At 39.0% G+C, this 23,548-nt stretch overlaps 1 protein-coding gene across 1 annotated transcript in view; it reads right to left on the bottom strand.

Moving 5' to 3' along the window:
- Window positions 1–2,288: 2,288 nt before the first annotated feature.
- The window catches only part of TMED10 (transmembrane p24 trafficking protein 10), a 32,527-nt gene continuing 11,267 nt past the window's right edge, over window positions 2,289–23,548 (bottom strand). The window contains exons 2-5 of the mRNA XM_081509260.1: window positions 17,909–18,020; window positions 13,439–13,512; window positions 6,299–6,425; window positions 2,289–5,866 (exon numbers count right to left, since the gene is read on the bottom strand). Coding sequence (XP_081365386.1) covers window positions 5,745–5,866; window positions 6,299–6,425; window positions 13,439–13,512; window positions 17,909–18,020 — 435 coding nt within the window. The 3' untranslated portion in view covers window positions 2,289–5,744. The remainder of the gene's footprint in view (window positions 5,867–6,298; window positions 6,426–13,438; window positions 13,513–17,908; window positions 18,021–23,548) is intronic.

The following is a 23,548-nucleotide window of genomic DNA, read 5'->3' on the forward strand; positions in this document are numbered from 1 at the left end:
TAACATCCACAATGTTAAGTCAGTGGTGGCTAAAGCAAGCATGGAGATCATGCTGGACAGAAGCCATCCCATCTGCTTCCTCCTATGAATTAGAAAGCACTTTGAGGACAGGTATTGCTTCTTTTTTCTCTGGGTCTACTCCAGAGTTTAGTTCAGCACATTAAACAGATGATCAATAAATTTTTGAGTTGCATGGAAAAAACTGTTGGTTATAGCCAGAAATGTTGACTTTCATTCAGAGAAGCTGAATAGGTTTCAGCCAAAGCTTAAAAATTCACTTTTCTTTGTGTGGAAACTAAAAGTTTGCAATGTGGAAACAGTTTTCTATAACTTGTTTAGCCTGATATTGTGAATTATTCTGGTCATAATACATAGATAAAAGCTTAACAAATGATCCTTTTCCATCTTAGACAATACAAAACAGAAACTCAAGCTCAGCACCTCATTACATCAGATATAAATGAAACTAAATCTGACTTTTGAATACTCATAAGCCCAGAAATACTCAACATTTTAAAGGTATAACTGATTTTAAAATGATTTTGGTAAAAAATGGTATTTCTATTTTGTATCTTAACAAGTGAATAGTTAAATTGCCAAAGTACTTAGCAAAGTCTATAGCTTCATTGTTCAATATGATCACCACTAGCGACCACTTGAATTATGGCTAGTCTGAATGAAGACATGCTGTAAAATGCACACCAGATTTCAAAGACTATAAGGAAAAAAGAATGTTAGATAACTTAGTCATTTTTACATTTCTATATTGAATTTTATGTTGAAATTCTATTTTGGATCTATTAGTGTATTATTAAAATTAATTTCACACTAGGACATGGACATGAAAACAACCTAAATACCCATTAACAGATGAATGGATGAAGAAAATGTGGTACACATATACCACAACGGAATGTTACAATATACAATGGAAATTCAGCCATCAAAAGAACAAAATAATGTCACTTGCAGTGACTTGGATGGACCTAGAGATTGTCATACTTAAGTGAAGTAAGTCAAAGACAAATATGCTATCGCTTATACGTGGAATCTAAAAAAAGTGGTATAAGCAAATCTATTTACAAAACGAATAGTCACAGATGCAGAAAACAAACTTATGGTTTATGGTTATCAAGGGGGAAAGCAGGAGAGGGACAAATTGGGAGATTGGGATTGACATATACACACTACTATGTATAAAATAGATAACTAAGAAGAACCTACTGTATAGCACAGGGAACTCAGTACACTGTAGTGATCTATTTGGGAAAAGAATCTAAAACAGGGGGGGTTTAAGTGTATAACTGATTCACCTTGCTGTACAGCAGAAAAACACACCACTGCAAATCAACTGCAAATCAACTATAATTCAATAAAAATTATAAAATAAAAAATTTCATGTTCCTTTATACTTTTTAAATGTGGTACTAGAAAAATTTATATTATTCATGGGGCTTATGCTATAGAAGATTGTAGCAGACTGAATAGATAATAATTTGCAGAACATGCACAACCATTTAACATATATGATACTGCTGAGACAATTACATTTAAATTTACATTTAAATTTAAATAACATTACATTTAAATTCATACTTAAACATTTTGCTGCCTTCACTATTTATGTTCTCTAAAGCATTAGGGAGAAATGAGACATTTTCGAAAGTATTTATACTCATATGTTGAGAACCACTACTTTACAAACTAGAGATTCACTGACTTATTAACTTTTTTTGAGGATTAGAGAAAGAGGCTAAATAGGAGGCTAGCTAGTCAATGTGTAAAGCACTTCATGTTGACCTCTCAATAAGAAGCTTTATGGAAAATACTCAACTGCAAGTAAAAGGAAAGATGATTTTGCCTTTACCTGCTAGAGTAGGGTTTTACACAGATGTGATGGTCCAAAAAAAATAAGTCCAAGAGGTTCTAAATTAGGAGGGGTATTTTAAGAATGGAAGGAAAGGGAGAAGACTCTGTAGGAATAACTTCAACGGCAGTTTCCAAAACAGAGAAGCTACAGAGAATTCCTGGCTTACAAAACCCTATTTAGTCTTTCTGAATTAATATTATTATAATATACATATTATATAGTTATACATTTACAAATAAAGTATAATGAAGTTTTGCTAGCTCACATAAACTTTATCCATCTGGAGTACATTACAAATATTTTCTTCTCTAATTTGTCACATATAATTTGCCATACTTTTAATACTGAGGAATATGGAGGAATTATTGCCAATCCAGACAAAAAGATACTCATGAGTAACAGAAAAATACACCTAAAATGGTTTCTGCTAGCCTTTATTTGAGAATTTTTACACAAAAATCCCAATCCAACACTTACAAGTGAATCTGTATAAATCCCACATGCCTCTTTCCATTAAACAAACTGAAAAACAGCTTATGACAGGGACTTATGACAATGGTATAACAAAGCTTACTTAAAACTATCACTCTGATCAGTAATTTAGACTGTGTTGAACAACAGATCCCAAAATGGAGGAAAACAGACAACATCCTTGTTTTTAAAGCTAATTTCCTCTTGCACTAGTCTTTTATCAAAAGCAAATAATTTTACTTTCCAGATAAAATCAAAGTATAATATCAATGAACTTTAAACCCAAAGCACAAATGACCAACTTGGCAGTCTTGACATGAGTAAAGGAAAGGACGTGAAAGAATTTCAGTTTCACAGTCACATTTGGGAACAAAACATAAGCAAAATAAAATACTTTGCTCTCCTATCTTCTTCTTTGACACCCTGTCAGAAGACTATAACCAATGGAGCAGCTTTCATTGCTTCTAAAAAGGGGAAAGGCACCAGTCAGAAATGGAAAAGAGGATCTTGTTGACTAATGGTACGAAACAGAATTTCACCTTTTAATGTCTGAAGATGGAGCTTAACTCACAAGTTGGGTTATTCTCATCCATTTGGATGTATCCTCTGTTGTTTAGTATACGTAATACCACAGACTTTCTCAACATCTGTTGCTCTTATGGAGTGTCCTTGGTGGCTCAGATGGTAAAGAATCTGCCTGCAATGCAGAAGACCTGGGTTTGATCCTTGGGTTGGGAAGAACCCCTGGAGAAGGGAATGGCTACCCACTCCAGTATTCTGGCCTGGAGAATTCCATGGACTGTATAGTTCCATGGGGTTGCAGAGAGTCAGACAGGACTGAGCGACTTTCACTGAAACTAAACACTGTTGCCCTTATGATGAGATTTGGCTGTCAGGTTCTCAAAAGCAGTACCTACTTTCAACAGCAGATGGCAGTGTTACACAAACTGATGAAAGAACTACTTTCATGCCCCATGGGAGGAATTCGTGAGTGCGTGCTCAGTTGCTAAGTCGTGTCCGACTCTTTGCGACTCCATGGACTGTCGCCTACCAGGCTCAGACTTTATCCATGGGATTTCCTAGGCAAGAACACTGGAATGAGTTGCCATTTCCTTCTCCAAGGGATCTTCCTGATCCAGGGATGGAAACCCGTGTCTCCTACATTAGTAGGTGTATTCTTTACCACTGAGCCATCTGGGAAGTCCAAGAATTCATACAGGGAGTCAAAAGAGGGTGAAAAGCTTTTTGTATTTACAGTAGCTGGAACATTAACAGAACAGGCTGAGATTTCAGCAACATAATTTGCCCCCCTTCCCCCTTGGTACTTGATCCAGGTCATCACAACAGTGTTCTGTTAATTCTAATATGCTGATTCTTAACTGCAAGCTGCACAGCCCTAAGTCTTGTAATTCTTGTCATTGCAATGGGACAAGCCCTGTAAGAGTCAGTAGACTTAAAAAAAAAAAGAGAGAGCGATTACAGAAAGGACAAACTCCCACCCACTTTACTGGGAAAAGTGGGGTAAGTGTCAAGTGATATTGTATGTCACAAAGTGTCAATGAACATGGTCATCTGTGCCCACACTTTCTCTTATTCATATTAGTATTGGCCTTCAGGCAGGCAAATGTCCCAAAGCGATTCTTGGCTTTGCTTTTATAACAAATATTTTCAAGTATTTACTCGATTCATGATCGTTCTAGGTGTGTTTACTTCATATATCTTAATCTCTTCATGAACACATAAGAACACAAATTAAGTCAGTGACTTACCAAGTAAGAGTACTCGGCAAATTTTACTTGTTTTTTCTTCTGTAGAAGTTATGTTAAAATTTGAGCTACCACAAAACTGACAAAGGACTTGTATCTAGGATATATAAGGAATTCTCGAACTCAATAGCATAAATCAACTATACTTAAAAAAAAAAGCCTCAGTAGTGAAAAGAACGCACAATCTAATCATAAAATGGGCAGAAGAATAGATATTTCACTGAGGAAGATATACAGATAGCAAATAAACACATGAAAAGATGTTCAACACCATTTGCTAATAGGAAAATACAAATTAAAACCACATGCCTCTCAGAATGACTAAAAAATCTTTTTAAAAAATAATAGCAAATACTGCGGAGGATGTTGAGAAACTGGATTGGTTGTACATTGCTAGTGGGAACGTAAAATGACACAGTAACTCTGGATAAAGAGCAGGATGGTTTCTTACAAAAATATACGTGTGTTTACCACACAACCCAGCAACTGCTCTTCTGGGCACTTATCCCAGAGAAATAAAATTTGTGTTCACATAAAAACCTGTACGTGAATGTTCACAGCAGTTTTATTAATGTTCCAAAACTGAAAACAACACTGATGTCCTTCAATAGGTGACTGGTGAAACCATGGTACACCCACACCACGAAAGACTACTAAGCAATAGACACAAGCTACTGACATATGCAACAACTTGGATAAATTTCAAGGGCATTATGCTGAGTGAAAAAGTCAATCTCAAAACGTTTTATATATATACCGTATGATTCCATTTATATAACATTCTTGAAATGACAAAATTAGAGAGATGGAGAACAGTTTAGTGGCTGCCAGAGGCTGGGGCTTGGGGTTACAAAAGGAGGTGACTGTGGCTATAAAAGGGAACCCACAAGGGATCCATGTGATGAAATGGTTCTGCATCTCATGGTGGAGGTCACACAAATCCATACATGTGATAAAACTGCATGGAACTAAACACACATAAATACACAAAAAGAGAAAAGTTCAAGCAGCTGAGCACAAATGTTTTAATTTTCTAAAGTGAAATTTTCTTTAAGCGCTATCTACAGTTCAAAGCTCATTTCTATGAGGTGTCACAGCCATCACCCTTTTAAGAGACATAAAATTATGAAAGGCTATCACCAGAAGCTAACTAAACATTTCAGTTAAGGGTCAAGAGAAAGTTAAGGGTGTTGTCACACAGAAATCCAAAGAGGACAATCAGAAAGAAACAAGTTCAACATGGTCATACAAATGTTGGTAAAACAAGTAGAATGGAAGCCCAAGCTGGTGAGCAAGTGGGAGAAGGAAAGAAAACATGGTTCAAACAGATCATACGAGGAAACCCAGTACAAATGCTGGCTTTGGCATCATCTAGGTAACCCCTATTTTTTGTCATAGGTGACTCTAATAATAGTCTTGTTGCAAAACCAGTCCAAATCCTACCAGGTTAAAAAGAAGTCCCTCTTTGACTTCTCGGGTGAAGGTGGTAACCCACGTCCTCCCACATCAAAGAGATCAGTTCTGGCAAGAAAGCTCCAAGGTGCCTTGATGGTGCTGTTGGTAGGATGCTTTTTGCCAGGCACGTCCCAGCGATGTTCTGCTGGCCAAGATTTAAGGTGGGAGGAGACTGGGCTTTATTACTCAATCAACTTCTTGGCCTTGAAGAAGCGACGCAGGTAGAAGACCTGCCAGGTGGCCAGACCAATGAGGCAGAACATTGAAAAGATGCTGAAGTACAGGACCCGAGTGTTCGTGGACTCTAAAAACAAAACAAAACAAAAAGCAGTGTAAATACAATGAAGTGAGGCTCAGCAGGCTAAATGGCCATGGAAAAAGGCAATTAATTAGCTTCATTCTGCCCCTAAAACTTCCAGTAGGACTTCAGATAGTTTTTTCTTTAATTTTCATTATCCTATATATAAATGTTAAAATTACAAAGATTAGTACTATTAATTTGATACACTAAGCTGACTGATACGATCAATTGCTTATTAGAGAAAAAAATGCTATTCCCTTGAAAATCAAACAAGGCTCATTTACCTATAACAGTAATAGCACTGAAGTGAGCAATTACCCTTTCATAAAACGCCCTTTGGTAAAACTGAGAAAAGGGTACACTAGAATTTAAAATGTGGGGACTCATCTCCTTTATGGTGCACCCATTGAGAAATAAAAGTCACCCTCCCCTCACCATTGGTATCACGCATCTCCTCTTCTCGCTTCTTCATGTAGGCAAAATCATTAACAATAGATTCTGAAAGGTCTTCTAGGCGCCGTAGCTCCACCTCCAAAGGTTTGAGCTTCTCAACTTTTGCAATCTGGAAAAGAAAGGAATTATGAACCCATTCCCTAAAAAAATTGCTCTGGTCAAGAACACTATGTAACCAAGGAGTCTTTTTAAAAGTTTCACCATCTTAAAATCTGTCATCATTCTAACACATTTTAAAATTTGGGCTTCTTCCCTTGCCTACCGTCTACATGTTTCCATCTCAGACTTTTTTATACTTTAATTTTGATTAAAACCTCCTCAGAAATACTAATAATATGGTAGGCTATACTTCCCAAGATTTCTAACCTTAATAAAGCATTTTACTTGCCATTTCACTTTTGTCTCACCAATAAGCAATATTATTAGATATAAGTGTCTAAGACATAGACATAAGCATCATAGTATTAGTCAAATGTGATTTTAAGAACCTACCAAATTCCCAATAGGGAATGCACAGGAATGAGAGAGTACAGATAACTATAGCACTGAGATAATAGCTCAAACTGCAATGCCAGTTATCAAAGTAAATCTCCAAGGATATCCCTGTGTGCTTAGGAATATAGAGTGTGAGAAATAAACTTGTTTCTTTTTTCAACCCAGACCACTGTGAAACCTCTAACAGCATCTAGCAACTAAAGGTACATATGACCAGAACAAGGATTTCATTATTCTATTTGTTTTTTCTTATCAATCTTAGATTATGATTTGCTTTAAAAATGGGGATATAGTATCAGAGCTTTCCAGATCTTAAAACTCATGTACCATTTGCTCTTAATTTTCTAACACAGAGAATTCTTCAAAAAATATTTCCGCATCTGCTTCTTTATTCCCTATACATTCTCTACATAACTCCCTACTTTTTCTTCTCTTTGTCCAGTGAAACTTTCTTATACTTTCTCTGTTAAATGTTGACAGCACTTAACATGGGGTGAATGGGAACAGTTTGAGGGTGTTCTTATGTTCTATTTACTGAAGAATAAGACAAAGTTATTTAAAAAAAACAAAACTAGAAACTGTTAAGATAGGGATATAAAAAAATTGACTTTATATTTAAGGTACCTAAAAATATGGTGATGGGTTTATAATGATCCACCTAAGTTTTCTTTCACTGGATGTACATTTTCTTATAATTATAAAAGGTTGGGTAGAGTTAATGGCACGACTGACAGCTGCAGAACAGAATAAAGCTAACTGGGCATGAGATTTACACAACAGTCAATACACTGAGCTAACACTCCTAGCTGAATACACAAATGTCAGGTTTTACCATTAACCTACAATATATATCTATTAATTGATCTCACACAGAAGTGCAGAGCAAAGAAACCTCCCCCCCGCCCCCCCCCAAAAGGCTACAAGACACATAATTAAATAAGCTGAACCTTAGCCTGTTTAACATTTTCCCTCCTGGTATATACTTTCCCCTTCAAAGCTTCTTGAATGTGATAGTATAAAGGCAACAGCATGATACGTCTTTATGGAGGTAAATGATTTAAGGTTCCCCAGATAGAAACTTGGGCTTCCCTGGTAGCTCAGCTTCCCACGGTAGCTCCCTGCCATGTGGGAGACCTGGTTTGATCCCAGGATTTGGAAGATCCCCTGGAAGAGGGCATGGCAATCCACTCCAGTATTCTTGCCTGGAGAATCACCCCACAGAGGAGCCTGGAAAGGGCTACAGTCCCTGGGGTGGCAAAGAGTCGGACACAACTGGACAACTAAGCAAAGCACAAGCAGACAGAAACTTACCAAAGGAGCTGGAAGTGAGACTGGGGCTGTACTTTTCTCTGCCAGCTGAAAATAATATTCTTAAAAATCACTTTGAATACTACTTCTAACTCCTCATCTTTTTTTGGGGTTAAGAGACAATAGCCCAAAGGCCTAAGATCCAAAACAGGAAGATGGAATGAAAATAAATTTGGTACTGAGAATAGCCTTAATAGATAGTCTCCTAAACCTGTTTCCAGTCTTTTTCCTTTCTGGTGCTTCCTTAATTTTTCAGTTGCACAAGAAACACATTCCTCCTACTAAAGAATTTAAATTATTCAGAAGTAAAATCCATACATCCACCCATTCCTTCCTAAAGGTAACTTTGGTTATGAATTTAGTGTATATCTTTCAAGACCTTGATAGAAGATAACACACTATTTATGCTTTTGTGTGTATACAAATGTACAAAGGAAAATATAATTAAAAACATATCTATAAATGTGACCATAATGTATATGTTGTTCTATGGCTTCCTTTTTTTCATTTAATAAAATCTTTCTAAAAACTTCAGTGCTTGTAGATTCACCCCATTCTTCTTAACTGCTGCACAGTATTCCATATGGTACACGGGCCACTGTTTAATGATTCAATTTCTTAACCCCTTTTCTGGTATAAATCCTACTCTAGACGCTATACTTCTATTCATAACATATCCTCCAAGTTGAATCTCATTTCCCCAATGAAATCCCTACTCAATCCTGTCCTTAATTCAGTAAATTATCTCCAGACTTCTGAATGGGATGAACATCAGCACAAAGAGCTAACGGGAAAATCTCTATCAATATCCCCACTGCCTGTTCTGCTGCTCTAAACATCCGATTTACTGCTCAGAGAGTCTTTAAGAATGTGAAATTAAACCTGTTTCATGAAGGCAGGCCATTATTATTCTAGTTTACTTTTCTCTTCCATGATTAGAAGGAGGTCATGTGTTTTGCCAACAGTTTGATGAAAGCAGGTTCTCCACTAGGAGGTAGCATTCCCCTTTTAGGCTGCATTTAACCATTAAATAAATACCAGGGCTTCAAGAGATTTCATTATACAAATGAGGAAACTGACAATTTTATAAAGTTACTCAGTCCTCTCAGGGCAAGACCAAGACCACCAACCTGTACCATAGTCTCATGACTCCCTATTCAGGGTCACCAAAGCATTTATTTAGCATCAAAACTGCAAAGCTCTGCTATAAAATGTAAGCAAAACGAATCCCTGACTTCCAAAAGAATACACATTCAGTGTATCCAAATCCCACCTATCTTTCCAGCCTTAACCATGAAGCCTCCTTTAACCACTACTGTCCACACTGATTCCCTCTTCTCTAAAGCCCCACAACACTTACGACTGTGCCACACAATTAACATCAATCATACACTGTCATATCCACGTTGTTTTGCTTTTTATCCTTTTCTCCCACACGAGATTGGATCTTGAATGCAACAGCATCAGAATGATATATACTTTGTGTAGTCCCACATGCCTGATACATGGTACTTACTTGAAGCTGATCCATTATGTCCATTCTATGCCTTCTTCAAGGAGTCAACTTCCTATAGCAGATATTAAGTGCTGCTGGTCCCCTGAAGCAAGTGCTTCTTGAATGTTAAGAGCATCAACTGTCACTCAGCATTCATTTTCACCAGGCTCACTGCCTAGGAGAAAGTTTTCTCTACCACAGTATCTATCACTTTCATCTGTAGTGGTAGGTATTGTTTGAAAAAGCTTTCCATGCACATCTACAATGCCTCACAAGTAAGTGTAAAGTTACCCCTTACACTATACCCAAATCTTCCATTCCTCTAATGATGATTTGAATTCTGAAGAGTAGAGTTCTATGTAATTATACTAAGGGAAGGTGGTAAATCTGAAAGACTGCTTCTTGAAACACACACGTGGAACCAGCCTCCAGGGAATCACTGGATTCTTTCCCTTGGAGAACTCTGAGAAACTCAAGACAGAAGCTTCATGAGGAGAGCCAGATGCAGGCAAATGACTGTTACCTCCATATCCCCATCCACAGCCCCTGCAAATTTTAGAAGCACAGCAATAAAAGAGGAAACCATGCAGTCTAACACAATCAAGACAATGAAGACAGACTGCCACCCAAAGCCAAGTCTACTTCTGCACGAGGGCACATGGATCACAGGCTTCTCCAACGAAGGTCAGAAGGTCAACAACACGCCAAAATAAGCCCAGAAAAGACTGCCAATCTTAGGACTACATGAATTAAATTTAGAAAGATCCTATTCACTCTGTTTTAGCCATGCGGCAGCTTCTAGGCAGGGTGGGAGAAGGGAGCTAAAATCTACTGAACTGATCACCTATGTGTCAAGTAGCTTACCCATGTTATTTCATTTAAGTTATGTCAAGAAAGGGCTTTTGGATCTAGTATGTAGAACCAGAGTTCCTCCTTCATGAGGGCATTCAGAGAAACAGAACTTTTGAAAAGGCTTCAGCTGATGCTTCAAAAAGTGCAACTGCATTTCTTGTGTATCTGTCAGTAGCAAATGGCATACTAATAGAACCTCTAGGCAAAACATGATTTTAGTTGTGCTAAAAATACTGACATCTAAGCAAGAAGGGACATATACAGCCCAGAAAATTAGAGAATTATGTTAGACAGCTCCTTCCTGGTGGGATAACTGCCTTCATTCCCACAACTGTAAGATTAGATAATAAGTCCCTGCAAACAGCTATTCTAGTTCACAGAGCACAAACTAAAAAGAAATGGCTCAATTTACATACTGATTCTACGAAAATAGGACCCTCTTAGGGGCAAAAGATAGTGGTGTGAGATCCTTAAAAGCTATTGGAGGGAATTAAAAATGTTTTATTTCTGAGGAAATATGCATTCTTTCTATTTAAATATTTCAAACTACAAAACTATATTTCTTTACGAAATGGCAACCATTCTGCCTTCAAATAATGTCACCCTACATTTGTAATTTGTAAACAAAAATTTGTTTACATAGCAATTCACATGCATTAACTAAACCTCCATAACAATTTGGTAGGTAGTGTGGTACTCTGTCCAGTTATTTAGACAATGATTACTACTTAATTTTACAGGACCATGTGGGATTTCAGAACTATGAAGTCCACAAATGTGAGGGAGAGAGATGTTCGATGTGAAAAAACATTAAAAGAAACATACTACCTTCCTGAATCTAAATACCGATGCCAAAGGGCCCCAATCCTCTGGAGATAAAGCTTTTCCCTTGCCCCAAGGGCCTGAAATTAAACGCCTCAAAACCTCTACATATGCTCAGTGCTCTCTGGTAATAAACTACACAGCAAGTGCTTCTATTATCCATGTTCCTGTCACAGGCATTGGACCAGCGGCAACGAAACAGCTATTTCTGAGCAAGGTTCAAGGGAGCCGGCCTAGCTCTGGCCTGAGAAAAGGGCTGGTCTGTGGCCTGTGTCATAATCACATGTCATCCTCTGTCTCAGTGTGATCTGCTTTTTGATTGAGGGGTGGGGGAGTAGGGAGGTAGGTCACTGAAGAAAGTAGTGGGAGGGGTTTCTTGGTTAAGAAAGAGAATTGTGAGCTGTGTTGTAACCATGTGCGTAAAGAAAGGCTTCGGACGTGCCAGACTGCTGAAGCAGGAAGCAGCGAAGGAAGCACCGTGGTTTCCTTTCTGCTAGGGATTCCCCTCTTGGGTTAAGTAAAAGGTCAGGAAAGATAAAGGTCCTTTCCTAGTGTCAACGAAGTCCAAGGATAATGGAAATTCCAGGAGGTACAGGGGTATGGGGGTTCTAAAATGCTATACAGTGGTGATGTCCACATTACTGTATATGTAAACTCAGAATAATACTGCCTGTTTTAGAGAAGCAGCAACTATGTCTAGCATCTAATCTAAGGGTGAGAATATAGCAGCCGTATTCAAAAACTGAAACTTCTTTTACCTATTCTTCAACCTCATTAATAGTACAACATTTTTCTTAGTGTTTTATATCATACAACAGTGCTTTAACTTACTAAATATAATTAGGATTCCTCTGGCTCATAAAAGTTTAAAAGGATTTTTCAATTTACTCTTAAGTTCATTGAACAAAAAAGCTCTTGGCTTTATTTCTTTTAATTAAACTAGCCTGGAGACAGAAACAAGCAAACCAAAGTCTCTACCAGGAATTGCCTTCCATTCACAACTGCATCACTTGCTCCGATTTACTGCCTACAAATAATTCAGTCTAGTTTTGTTCAATTGAACACATGAACTAAGAAAAAAGAGGAAAGACCTGAAGAGCCACAATTATTGTATTACGACTTCCTGTTGCAGGGCCAGCTACTGGTTTCCAATCTTCTTCCATTTTAGGATATTTCCCTTCCAAATTCTGACCAAAGATAGAATAACCTCTCCTGTTCTACCATTCCTAGAAAATTCTCTTAAATCACTTAAAACAACTTTCCTTTGTTTATTCAGTTTACATTCTTCAAAATCCATCTACATTTCCTGTAGCCCATCTCTTCTATATGCCTTCAGGTACTTTCATAAAAAGACTGACCTTGTAAAAACACTCTTATCTTTCTATAAAGATCAATCCTCCAGTCTTAAATAGGTCTTGTGGTTTTCACAGGTGCTCTTCATTTAAAGAAGCATTTTGTGCTGCCCTCAGAGTCTCTCACAATAGATTAAAAGAGCCCAGTCCCCTTCCCCTAATTCTAAGCACACTTCCAGCTCCCTACCACCCAAATAAACAGCTATTTTTATTCTCTACAATACATGCTGTCAGCAAAACTCCAAGTCTCTTACAGTTTTTTCCTTCCATCTTGCCCTCTTTTTGAAAAATTTGAAATTATTTTAATTAAAAGCTACTTTGGATTATTGTGTTTCTCAAAGACAACGCAACTGTTCAAGTCTAAACAGCACTGAATCTATGCCCTAGCTATATATATACATAGCTGTCAGTTTGGGAATAAAAACCATAGGAATAAAAAAAATGAAAAAAAAAAATCACTTTTCTTAACCTTGAACATTAACATTAATGAATTCTAGCTTTTAGAAATTCTAAATATATATCTGGTTTCTGTCTCAAGAGCACTTCTGGCATGTGCATGAGTGTTTTATCACACCAACATTTCTATGAGACAGCTGGTCCAGTCTTTGGCTGACAGCACAGCCAGAATTATTGTTCAAGGCTGTTAACACAACTTTTTTATATCAAGCTGGCTGTCACATGACTGCTGAGAAAACCACAGCCTTCTGGGCAAAGCACAGCCCTGCTGGCCTGACTAGGTCACAGAAACCTCACGGAACGGCAAGCTACTACCTTCACTGACTGTTAAGCAGGACTTACCTCTTCGTAATTTTTCGCTTCCACTCCATGCTTCATGTCTAGGATCACGAGTTGGTCAGGTATCCGCCCTGTTCCTGAGAAAGAAATCAAAGGGTTCATTGTGAGGAATATTTAAAATTCCGGGAAATCACCCACCAGCCCTCCCTCTCCCTAACCCCTACCCTCTCAATAGAGGGAAACAGCCGCAACTCCTCCCCCTACTCAGCTGCAGAAAATTCCTGGCTCTGGTTAAAAATCACAAGCATTCCAGACAAAGCCTCTATGTGTGTGGGGTGCCGGAAAGCGACAAGAACATGCTGCTGGCAAACATCTCTGAGGGAGCAGGACACACGATACTGCAGCTGGTAGAACAGAGGAACAGAACAGGAGAAGAGAACACACACAGGCTCACGAGATTAGGAAACCAAAGTCAAAACAGTGCACCACTGTGGATATAGACCAGTAGGCAGTGGGCACCCACGCAGGCTGAACAGGCACATTTCCACATCTGAAAAAGTTGGCCTGCAAAATTCGGAGAGAAGGATTTACTAGGTATATGCTAAGCTTGGATTTACTTAACACAAATATGAGTACTGAGAAGTACACAGGATTTGTCTCCTATTCCACTTATTTCAAAGGTTTTGATCAATGTAAGGCCATTTCAACAGGTAAATAAAATGGTACATGACTATCCCCACAAAGCCCTTAGAGGAGCCCAAGAAGAAACTTAATAGTAAGAATACAGTTCTCAGAGATACTTCTTACAAACAGAAAAGTCCATTTGGGATATAGTAGGACCAACAGAGCAACGTTCCCATGAGAACTGGTAATCTGATCAAAAAGAATTCTAATCTTATCAAGTAGGGGAAAGGGAAAGATTGCAAAGAGCCCCAGAAAACTGCTCAGTACTCATCCTGTGGAATTCACTTGATTACTTATAAAACTAATAACTACCTGCATGAAATCAGGAGTTCTGGGAAATAGTGCCACTTAAGCATTGTGGTCCCTGAAATCATAAGCCATAGAGATGGTACTGTACCCTGAGAGACACTGGAGATTTTCTGAAACATCAGTTCAAAAAACAACTCACTGAGAACTCACAAGGTGCTAGGACTGTGGTGGTGACTGCAATCTTTGCCTTCAAATAATCTGATGGGCATCTAAGACACAAATATGCATTATAGCACAGTGAAAATACAAAGCAGTCTAAAACTTTAAGGAAAAAACAAAACCAAAAATGGTTCAGATAATCCTGGCTATTGAGCAAAGGTTAGAAGAGGGAAGAGATTAGCTGTGGACAGACGTCAACACCTGAAGGCAGATGAAGTATCTAGGCAGAAGGGAACACATGGGCAAAGACTCAGCTATTGAAAGGAATGGAGGACTTCCCTGGTGGCACAGTGGATAAGAAGCCGCCTGCCACAACTAAAAAGTAGCCCCCACTTGCCTCAACTAGAGAAAGCCTGCAAGCAGCAACAAAAACCCAGCACAACCAAAAAATAAATAACCAGGAAGGAAGAAAAGAGTGTAGCCTGTTTAAAAGACAGTAAAGACGTTCTTTTGGATAAACTGGACAGATCAAGTTGAAAGCAATAAAGACTGAATAGGCAGGATCAAGAAACTAAGCCCTGGTGGTCCAGAGACTAAGGCTCTGCACTCCTAATGCAGGGGCCCCAGGTTTGATCCTTGGTCAGGGAACTAGATCCCACATGCTACCACTAAAAGTTCACATACCACCACTAAAAAGTCCACGTGCTGCAACAAAGATTGAAGATTCCAAAACTAAGGCCCAGTCAAATGAATAAATACTAGAAAAAAAAGAAAAGAAACTAAGCCAAATCACAGATCCCTTCTGAGCATTAAACCAATTAGGTTTCCAAGAACAAAAGAAAGCAAAACAAAAAAGGGACCCTCAGAGAGGTCTCTTCTCCAAAATCCAAATTTTTTGCTTCTTTTTCCTCATTTAAAAGTGAAATCCAAGCAGCTCATAGCTCCACCTGCTCCAAATGATCAAGATATTCTCCTAACAGACTTCTCCCACAATCTCTCTGTCACAGTACAGCTTCAGCATTATTCAAACACAAGTAAAACCACAAAACCACAGACCATTGGAGTCCAGACCATATAGTTTCTTGCACAGAATAGCCAGCCTATCCCCTTAGCTGACATCATAGCTTTAAAGGGTCTCCTTTGTAAAAAGACCCGTTAGTAATTTCTCTTTGCATTTGCCTGGCAAATGGATAATCTTTTAAAAGGTGCTCCAAAGACCACGGGGTATCAGGTCTTCATGTCAGAATAAACAAATGGATAAACACAAATAAAATTAGAAATTGAGTGTTGACTATAATATGTGTGTGTATACACATATTTATATATACATATATGCACGCACAGTTTAAAACTAGTTCCTAGGCATTTACATGCATGGCATCAGCATATAAGAAATTTAAAACAAAAGATCTCTGCCTTCAAAGAACTCAAAATTTTGAGTGCAAAATATACACACAAGACATTTAAACAACACAAGGCTGTGTGTGTGAGATACGTATATCTCCAGTAGTAAGTGATGCGCTATTTGGAGGAAACCACAGTTACTCCCTTGCTATTTCTGAGACATGCTCAGCATCTCAAGGTGTTTGCTTTTTCCCCAAAGCCCTCATGACCATCTGATTTATATTTGCCTACTGTCTATTTGCTCCAATGAAAATGTAAGCTCCATTGAGAGCAGAGACTTCTGTTGTATTCACTGCTTATCTCCCCAACATCTAGAACAGTGATGGATAAATCAGTTGATTGAGATATTAAGCACACTAGTATGTATTCTAAAGGTAAACTTATGTTAATATAGGAAGAGAGCATTCCAGCAAATGAATAAATGTGACAAGTTTAGAGGGAAAAATGAACCAGAATGGCTGGAGGCTGATGGGCAGAGGGAAATAAGGCTGGATGGAGCAAGAGTATAAAGGCTATTAAAAGCCACGGGGCCTAAAATCTCATCTAGCTTGAAAATTTCATGATTCTGGGGCTCATTCTACAGAACAGGAACTGCCACTACAAAGCAGCAAAAGCTTTCAAAGAAGTGATATAATGAAAGTTTTAGGAGATAAATCTGATGGCAGTATTTGGATATATGAAAAGCAGGGATACTAGTTAGAAGGCTACTGACATAATCCACAATTTTATAGTTGAGAGTTCAGAGTTGTGTGGTGGCAGATATAGGAGGTATTTTGAAAGAAGTATCAGTACAACTTGATGACAGACCAGAAAAGACCTAAGTATATAATTTCAAAAACGTGAGCCCAGATAACTGGAAGGACGGTGGTAATATTGATGAATAAAGGGAACTAGTCTGAAAGAGGTGGTTATGAATATAGTCTTAGACGTCTGAGTTTTGAGGTAAGAACAGTACAACCATCTAGAATACTATTGAGACATCCTGGAACTCGCAGGGGAAGAGGCAGGGAGAAGGGTATCAATCATGTAATCGTTATTACAGTCTTCTAATGTTCCATTCTATTATTCCATCTACTTTGGGAGAACTCCTTTAGCTTTCAGACTAAATTGACCCATTTGAGGTCAAGGGGTCAGTTTTTGGTTAACTGTTAAAAACTGCTAGTTCTTTTGCTATTCCTGGGAATCCATTGGTGCTGTTGGCAAAAGTGCTTGCTCTTCTTCTAGGATCATTACGTTCTGAACACTGCATAAATGTAAAATTGCCAGAAGTCCTTTTGCTACCCTATGGAGAAAGCCTGAGAATAAAGTCAAATGGAGGCAAAAAGCACTAAAAATGAGGTAAAATGCCCATGATGCTGTTAAAACCCCAAGATACTGTCGTGCCTGAAGTCAGCACCACATTGTAGACTCCTTGGTTCACAGTCACACAGTCTTTCTTTAAGCCGGTTTGAGTTTCATTCCTTTTGTCCTGCAGCCCCAAAGGGTCCCAAGTAATATGACAGGTATAAATGCATACAGTTTTTAGAGTCTGGTGTCCTTGCAGCTGAAGAACGGGGAGTGAAGAAGCATCTGCTTTTTCACCAACCACCATGCAAAGAAGCCATCAGGTAATCAATCAGCCTAAAAGTTTCTAAAGGTTCTTGGCCTTGATATGCACAGAAGAAGCCACAGCAAGACACCAGGACTGGGAAACAGCAAGTGTCCTGGAGATCAAAAGTGTTTCTGACAAGATGTGATTTGTCAGACAGACCCTACTTCTAACCTCTAAGAAAACATGTCACTAGCATATAAATGCACTATTTTCTAGCATTATACAAAATTTAACTGTTATTCAAGCCAAGTATAGCACTCAAGACATGCCTACTCCTGCACATGCAGAACTCTACCCACTCACCGACTTTCACTGATATGTGTATGCACCCCAGCAAATGTAGTTTTCATCTCCTCTTCCTGCCCAGGCCAGGAGAGAAAAAGTTCACGCTCTAACTTACTTGGAAGATGCTGCTTAATTCAGGGAAAACACTCTGATTTACTTACCCTTGCTCTCAAAACACACTTCAAACATGTCATAATCTTCAGTGGTAAAGGCAAATTTCCCCTTGGTTGCATCCTCCTTGGAGTACAGAATATGGCCAGCAGAATCTGTGATCTGAAAGTAAAAAGTAAGTAAGAACAGGTAGCAAATAATACTTGGGAAGAGAACTTATAGAAACTGGAGAAATGGAAGAAAACACTATCTGTAAACGACAGTTTATTATGACGATATGATTCAAACACTCCCCAAAACAAGAATTAGATTAGAAGGTGAAACCCAAATACGGTAAATTTCGAACATTCTAACAGTTGATACAGTTGATACAAGTGGCTTTATTAGCAAAAGCTCACTTTATACATTGTGGCTATAGTTTTTCCAGTGGTCATGTATGGATGTGAGAGTTGGACAGTGAAGAAAGCTGAGCGCCGAAGAATTGATGCTTTTGAACTGTGGTGTTGGAGAAGACTCTTGAGAGTCCCTTGGACTGCAAGAAGATCCAACCAGTCCATCCTAAAGGAGATCAGTCCTGGGTGTTCATTGGAAGGACTGATGTTGAAGCTGAAACTCCAATACTTTGGCCACCTAATGCAAAGAGTTGACTCATTGGAAAAGACCCTAATTGCTGGGAAGGATTGGGGGCAGGAGGAGAAGGGGACGACAGAGGATGAGATGGTTGGATGGCATCACCGACTTGATGGACATGAGTTTGGGTAAACTCCGGGAGTTGGTGATGGACAGGGAGGCCTGGTGTGCTGTGATTCATGGGGTCGCAAGGAGTTGGACATGACTGAGCTGAACTGAAGGCCAGTATCATTTCCTAGAGAGAGATGTGTCACAAAAATACAAGTGGACAATTACCAAAAGAATATACTACAAAAAGTAGAAAGATATATGAGGACACATTTCTTGTAAAACACAAATCTTGATGTAGTGCGAGTGGAGAGTGGGAATGGGGCCCCTGATACAAGGAGAGACAGAAAAGGCGGCTTGCTGGAGGACAAGTCTGAGTGAGCTACTCCTGCAAATTTCACGTTAATTATGCCAAGGGCTACAGGAGGTGTGGGAAGATGGGCGTGGGGATAAGAAGTTACTCCTAAAAAAAGACATCTTTGCTTTCCACAAATAACAAGCTCTGTCTTCTAAGTTGTTGGGTCTTCTAAGTTTTCCAAACTTAAGCTGCTCCATTCCTAGAGAAAGGCCTGTAACAGATGAAGCGGCCTATATTGCTAAGTGAATGGTCGCAAATAAAGCAAGGGTTTGACACAGTACTATGACAGGCTGGGTCTCAGGCTTCTTTTCTAGAGCACACGACTGTCTGGGCAGAAGGCACATTTCAATATCTAAGACAGGAAGCTACTTGCGATGTAGAACACAAAAGGAGTGGATTCTTTATAATAAACTGGATGTTCTAATGCTGTTTGTAAATCAAGATTCAATTATAGGTGAGATTTTAAATACAAAAATTGAGTAGCATACATATAAATATATTTAATTAAAGCACTTTAATAACATTAGTTATTTTTGAGTAATGAGATTTCTCTATACTTTTTTTTTGAAACGAGAGTAACGTGATTCAACCTGCAAATCTGCTAACATTGTGAAGAGACTCCAGAGGGAAGAATACGAGAGATAAGAAGATGGGTTAGGACACTAACCCAGTAATCCAGGTTAGAAATGGTACAGGCTTTGGGTATGGAGAGACAGGGGCCAGATTTGAGAAATCTGAAGAACAGAGAGCCCACAGAACAAGACAAAAAAACGTATGCCCACAAGGATTAAGCAAGTAGCATAAACTGAGTTTAATGGGCCAGTACAAGTCCACAAAGTGACAAACAGCAAGCTCGTAAAGGATTCCCTCCTAAACAATAAAAGAACATTTTTAAAATTTACTGTGAAGGTCTTAATTAAACAAAAGTAGTATCAAGCCATAAAATCTGTCCATATGACATCAAGGAATAGGAAGTAATAAAGGTCTGTTTCTAGATAACACCTTCTGAAGAAAAAAGGCAAGGCAAAGTTCACAACTTATAAAGTAGGAAAGTGTTAATTGTACATGCACAGTAGCTGATGTCAAGAATATGTGAATACTCACATCATAAAATAAGTGAGAATACAGGTCCACTGGGAATACAGACTCATTTAAAACTGGATTTTCTTGGACCATTCTAGGTAGTGGGCAGAGAAAACAGGTTCTTGGGCAGGTCCTGCTCCGGAAGCCTGACCCTCTTCCTTTACCACACATTCAAGATAATACCCTGCCAGCTTCAAAAGGATCAAGAAGCTTAGGCCCAAATACCAGGCAAATAAAGCAATTAAGAATTTAAGGAACAGAGTTCACCTGGAAGAAGAAACAAATAGGTACTATCAACAGAATGAAAGTACTAACAATTAGAACTAAGCACATGGTATCTTCACAATAAATTTGGCCCTCAGTTTTCCGGAAGCCAAGATTAAGAAAGAAACCAGTTGGGTTACACATCATTTGTTTACTGATGAAAGCTCACAAATTTATCTTCAGAGATAATTTTCCTGGAACTAAACGAGAAGAACAATTTATCAGGAAGGTCCTTGTGAAAGGACTGTGACCAATATTAGACTCCACTTTCAACCATGGCCTGGCTAAAGACACAAATATTAATACAATTGAGACGGATCCTTTTAGTGACCCACCATAACATCTGCCTGATCTAATGCAGAGGCAGGACCTGAAGGAACTGGGTGAAAGCTCCTGAGCCCCAGGCCTCCGCCCTTTAGCACCATCCTATCTCCTCTGGCTGCCGTGGGAACTCTTAGCCTTACGAAAAGCTGCAATAAGGCTGGGACTACTTTTGTCCACTTACTGCTACTACAAGTGTGTGTGTGTGTGTGTTTTTAATGTCAGAAAAAGATATCTTAAAATAATACTACCCATCCAGATCTTGGATTCTAATTACCATTCTTCAATAAAAGGCCCCCTTGGAGAAACGGCTGAACCCAGGACGGGGGCAAGAAACACACAAGATGAGCCTGGGGCACCTTGTAGTGCCAGAAGGTGGAGAAGGGCTCAAAAACAAACCAAGACACAAAACGCCAACGGGGTATGTCAAAGGGACATGTGAACCGAACGAAAGGCCACCCAAAAGCCAAAGCTGAAACAACCTGAGCAGCAGAATAAAGTAGTACTGGACTGTAATCCAGAGTATAAAATACACAGCCATGAATCCATACTGATATAAATGATCAAACAAACAAGCAGGGGAGAAGAGAAAAATCTCCCGTGAAGAACACTCTCAAATAATTTATGTCAAGACAACACCCTCAAGGAGGTCGAGCATACCTCCCCACTCAAGTGTGGGCCGTACATAGGGACTGCCTTCCAGAGAGTGCAGTACTGAAGGGGACTAACTTGAGAAGCCTGACAGACACGACCTCATATGATCAAGGTCAATGCAACAGTGATAATTCATATTGACAGGATGCTCCCGTATGTTCCATACGATATGATGAAAATGACACTTTACTTTTGTGGTCTTCCTTCCCCAAACCCATAATCCCAGTTTCATCACAGGGAAAACATCAGATGAACTCTAACAGAGAGGTCTCTTATAACATACTTGACTAGTATGCCTCAAAACTCAAATGGCTGTCAGAAACAAGGAAAATCTGAGAAACTGTCATAATCTAGAGGAGCCCAAAGAAATATGACGAAATGTTACATATCAAGGATGGGATCCTGGAACAGGAAAACAAAACATTAGGTTAAAAACTAAGGAAATCTGAATAAAGTACAGACTTTAGTTAATAATGATGTATAAATACTTGTTCATTCCTGTGACAAATGTACCATACAACAGGGGGAACTGGGTGTGGGGTACCTGGGAACTCCAGTATCTTCACTGTTTTTCTGGAAATCTGAAACTGTTCTAAGATAAAAAGCTTATTTTAAAAATACTATTCAGAAGGATGAAGTCAAACACATACATACACATATACCTCCAGAGTCTTCAGAAATTTATAATCAAAGTCAAGCAAGCAAACAAACATTTTCATATACTTATGTTGTGTGTTAGTTGCTCAGTCATGTCTCACTCTTTGCGACCCCACGGACAGTACCCGCCAGGCTCCTTTGCCCATGGAACTCTCCAGGCAAGAATACTGGAGTGGGTTGCCATTCCCTTCTTCAGGGATCTTCCCGACACAGGGATCGAACCCGGGTCTCCTGCCTGGTAGGCAGATTTGCCACTGTCTGAACCAACAGGATGTATTTAAACACAAACAGGTAATTCGGACAAGTCTATACCTACCCTTGTAAAGTGACATATTGTCTGTGGGGAAGGTGGCAAGGCCGTGTCTTTCTACTGGCACAGTTCACACACTGCTTTCATTTGCTAAATCAGCTCCATACCCCAGCAGTCCAGCTCCATATACCACTCAGCCCATAGCAGCAGAGGTCAATCAACTTGCAGCTTCAGTGTAGTTCGTGAAATTCTGAAAATGTAATTTCCTTCATACAAGCTCCTACCCTGCACTGTCTTCCTCAGGTTTATGATCAGTCTGTGGTATAATACTGAGTACACAAAGTGTACATGTCATTTTTAAGGATAAACAGCAACCTTGTAGCTTCTCAACAGCTAAGAAATTCAGAAACAGCCAAGTCCCTTGGAGAAGCTCTATACATTGAACAAAAATGAACCAAAACAGAAACACCTACCCTTCTCTCCCTCTGAAAGACAGTAGAGCATAATAGTTAGAGCAAAGGTTCTAGAGTCAAACTTCAAGTTGGTGTTCAAGTCACAGTTGTGCCACTTACTGGCTGTAAAGCCTTGGGTATGTTCCTTGACCTCTCTGTGCCTCAAATGTAAAATAAGGACAAGAGTAAGTACTTCATGAGGTTATTGTGAAAATTAAACATTTAAAAGTGGACGGCAAACTAGATAAAGTAGTCTACATTGACTAAATCCAGGGATGACTAGGGCCAATATGGTTGTTGCATGAAAAAGGAGAAGATAGGTAAACCCAAAGGAAGCAGCAGAAAGATTTAGAAACTGAAGGGATACAAGTACCTAACAAGCAGGTACTTGGTGTGTTAATGCAGCACTTTAACAAAACATGTTAAAGGGATTCAAGGGACTAGATCTGATAGACAGAGTGCCTGAAGAACTATGAATGGAGGTTCGTGACACTGTACAGGAGGTAGGGATCAAGACCATCCCCAAGAAAAAGAAATGCAAAAAGGCAAAATGGCTGTCTGAGGAGGCCTTACAAATAGCTGAGAAAAGAAGAGAAGCTAAAAGCAAAGGAGAAAAGGAAAGATACACGCATCTGAGTGCAGAGTTCCAAAGAATAGCAAGGAGAGATGAGAAAGCCTTCCTCAGTGATCAATGCAAAGAAACAGAGGCAAACAATAGAATGGGAAAGACTAGAGATCTCTTCAAGAAAATCAGAGATACCAAGGGAACATTTCATGCAAAGATGGGCTCAATAAAGGACAGAAATGGTATGGACCTAACAGAAGCAGAAGATATGAAGAAGAGGTGGCAAGAATACACAGAAGAACTATACAAAAAAGATCTTCATGACCCAGATAACCACAATGGTGTGATCACTCATCTATAGCCAGACATCCTAGAATGTGAAGTCAAGTGGGCCTTAGAAAGCATCAC

Source organism: Giraffa tippelskirchi, chromosome 7 (genome assembly GCF_054371585.1).
Source record: "Giraffa tippelskirchi isolate mGirTip1 chromosome 7, T2T-mGirTip1v1.2.pri, whole genome shotgun sequence".
In the NCBI taxonomy this organism is placed as follows: domain Eukaryota; kingdom Metazoa; phylum Chordata; class Mammalia; order Artiodactyla; family Giraffidae; genus Giraffa; species Giraffa tippelskirchi.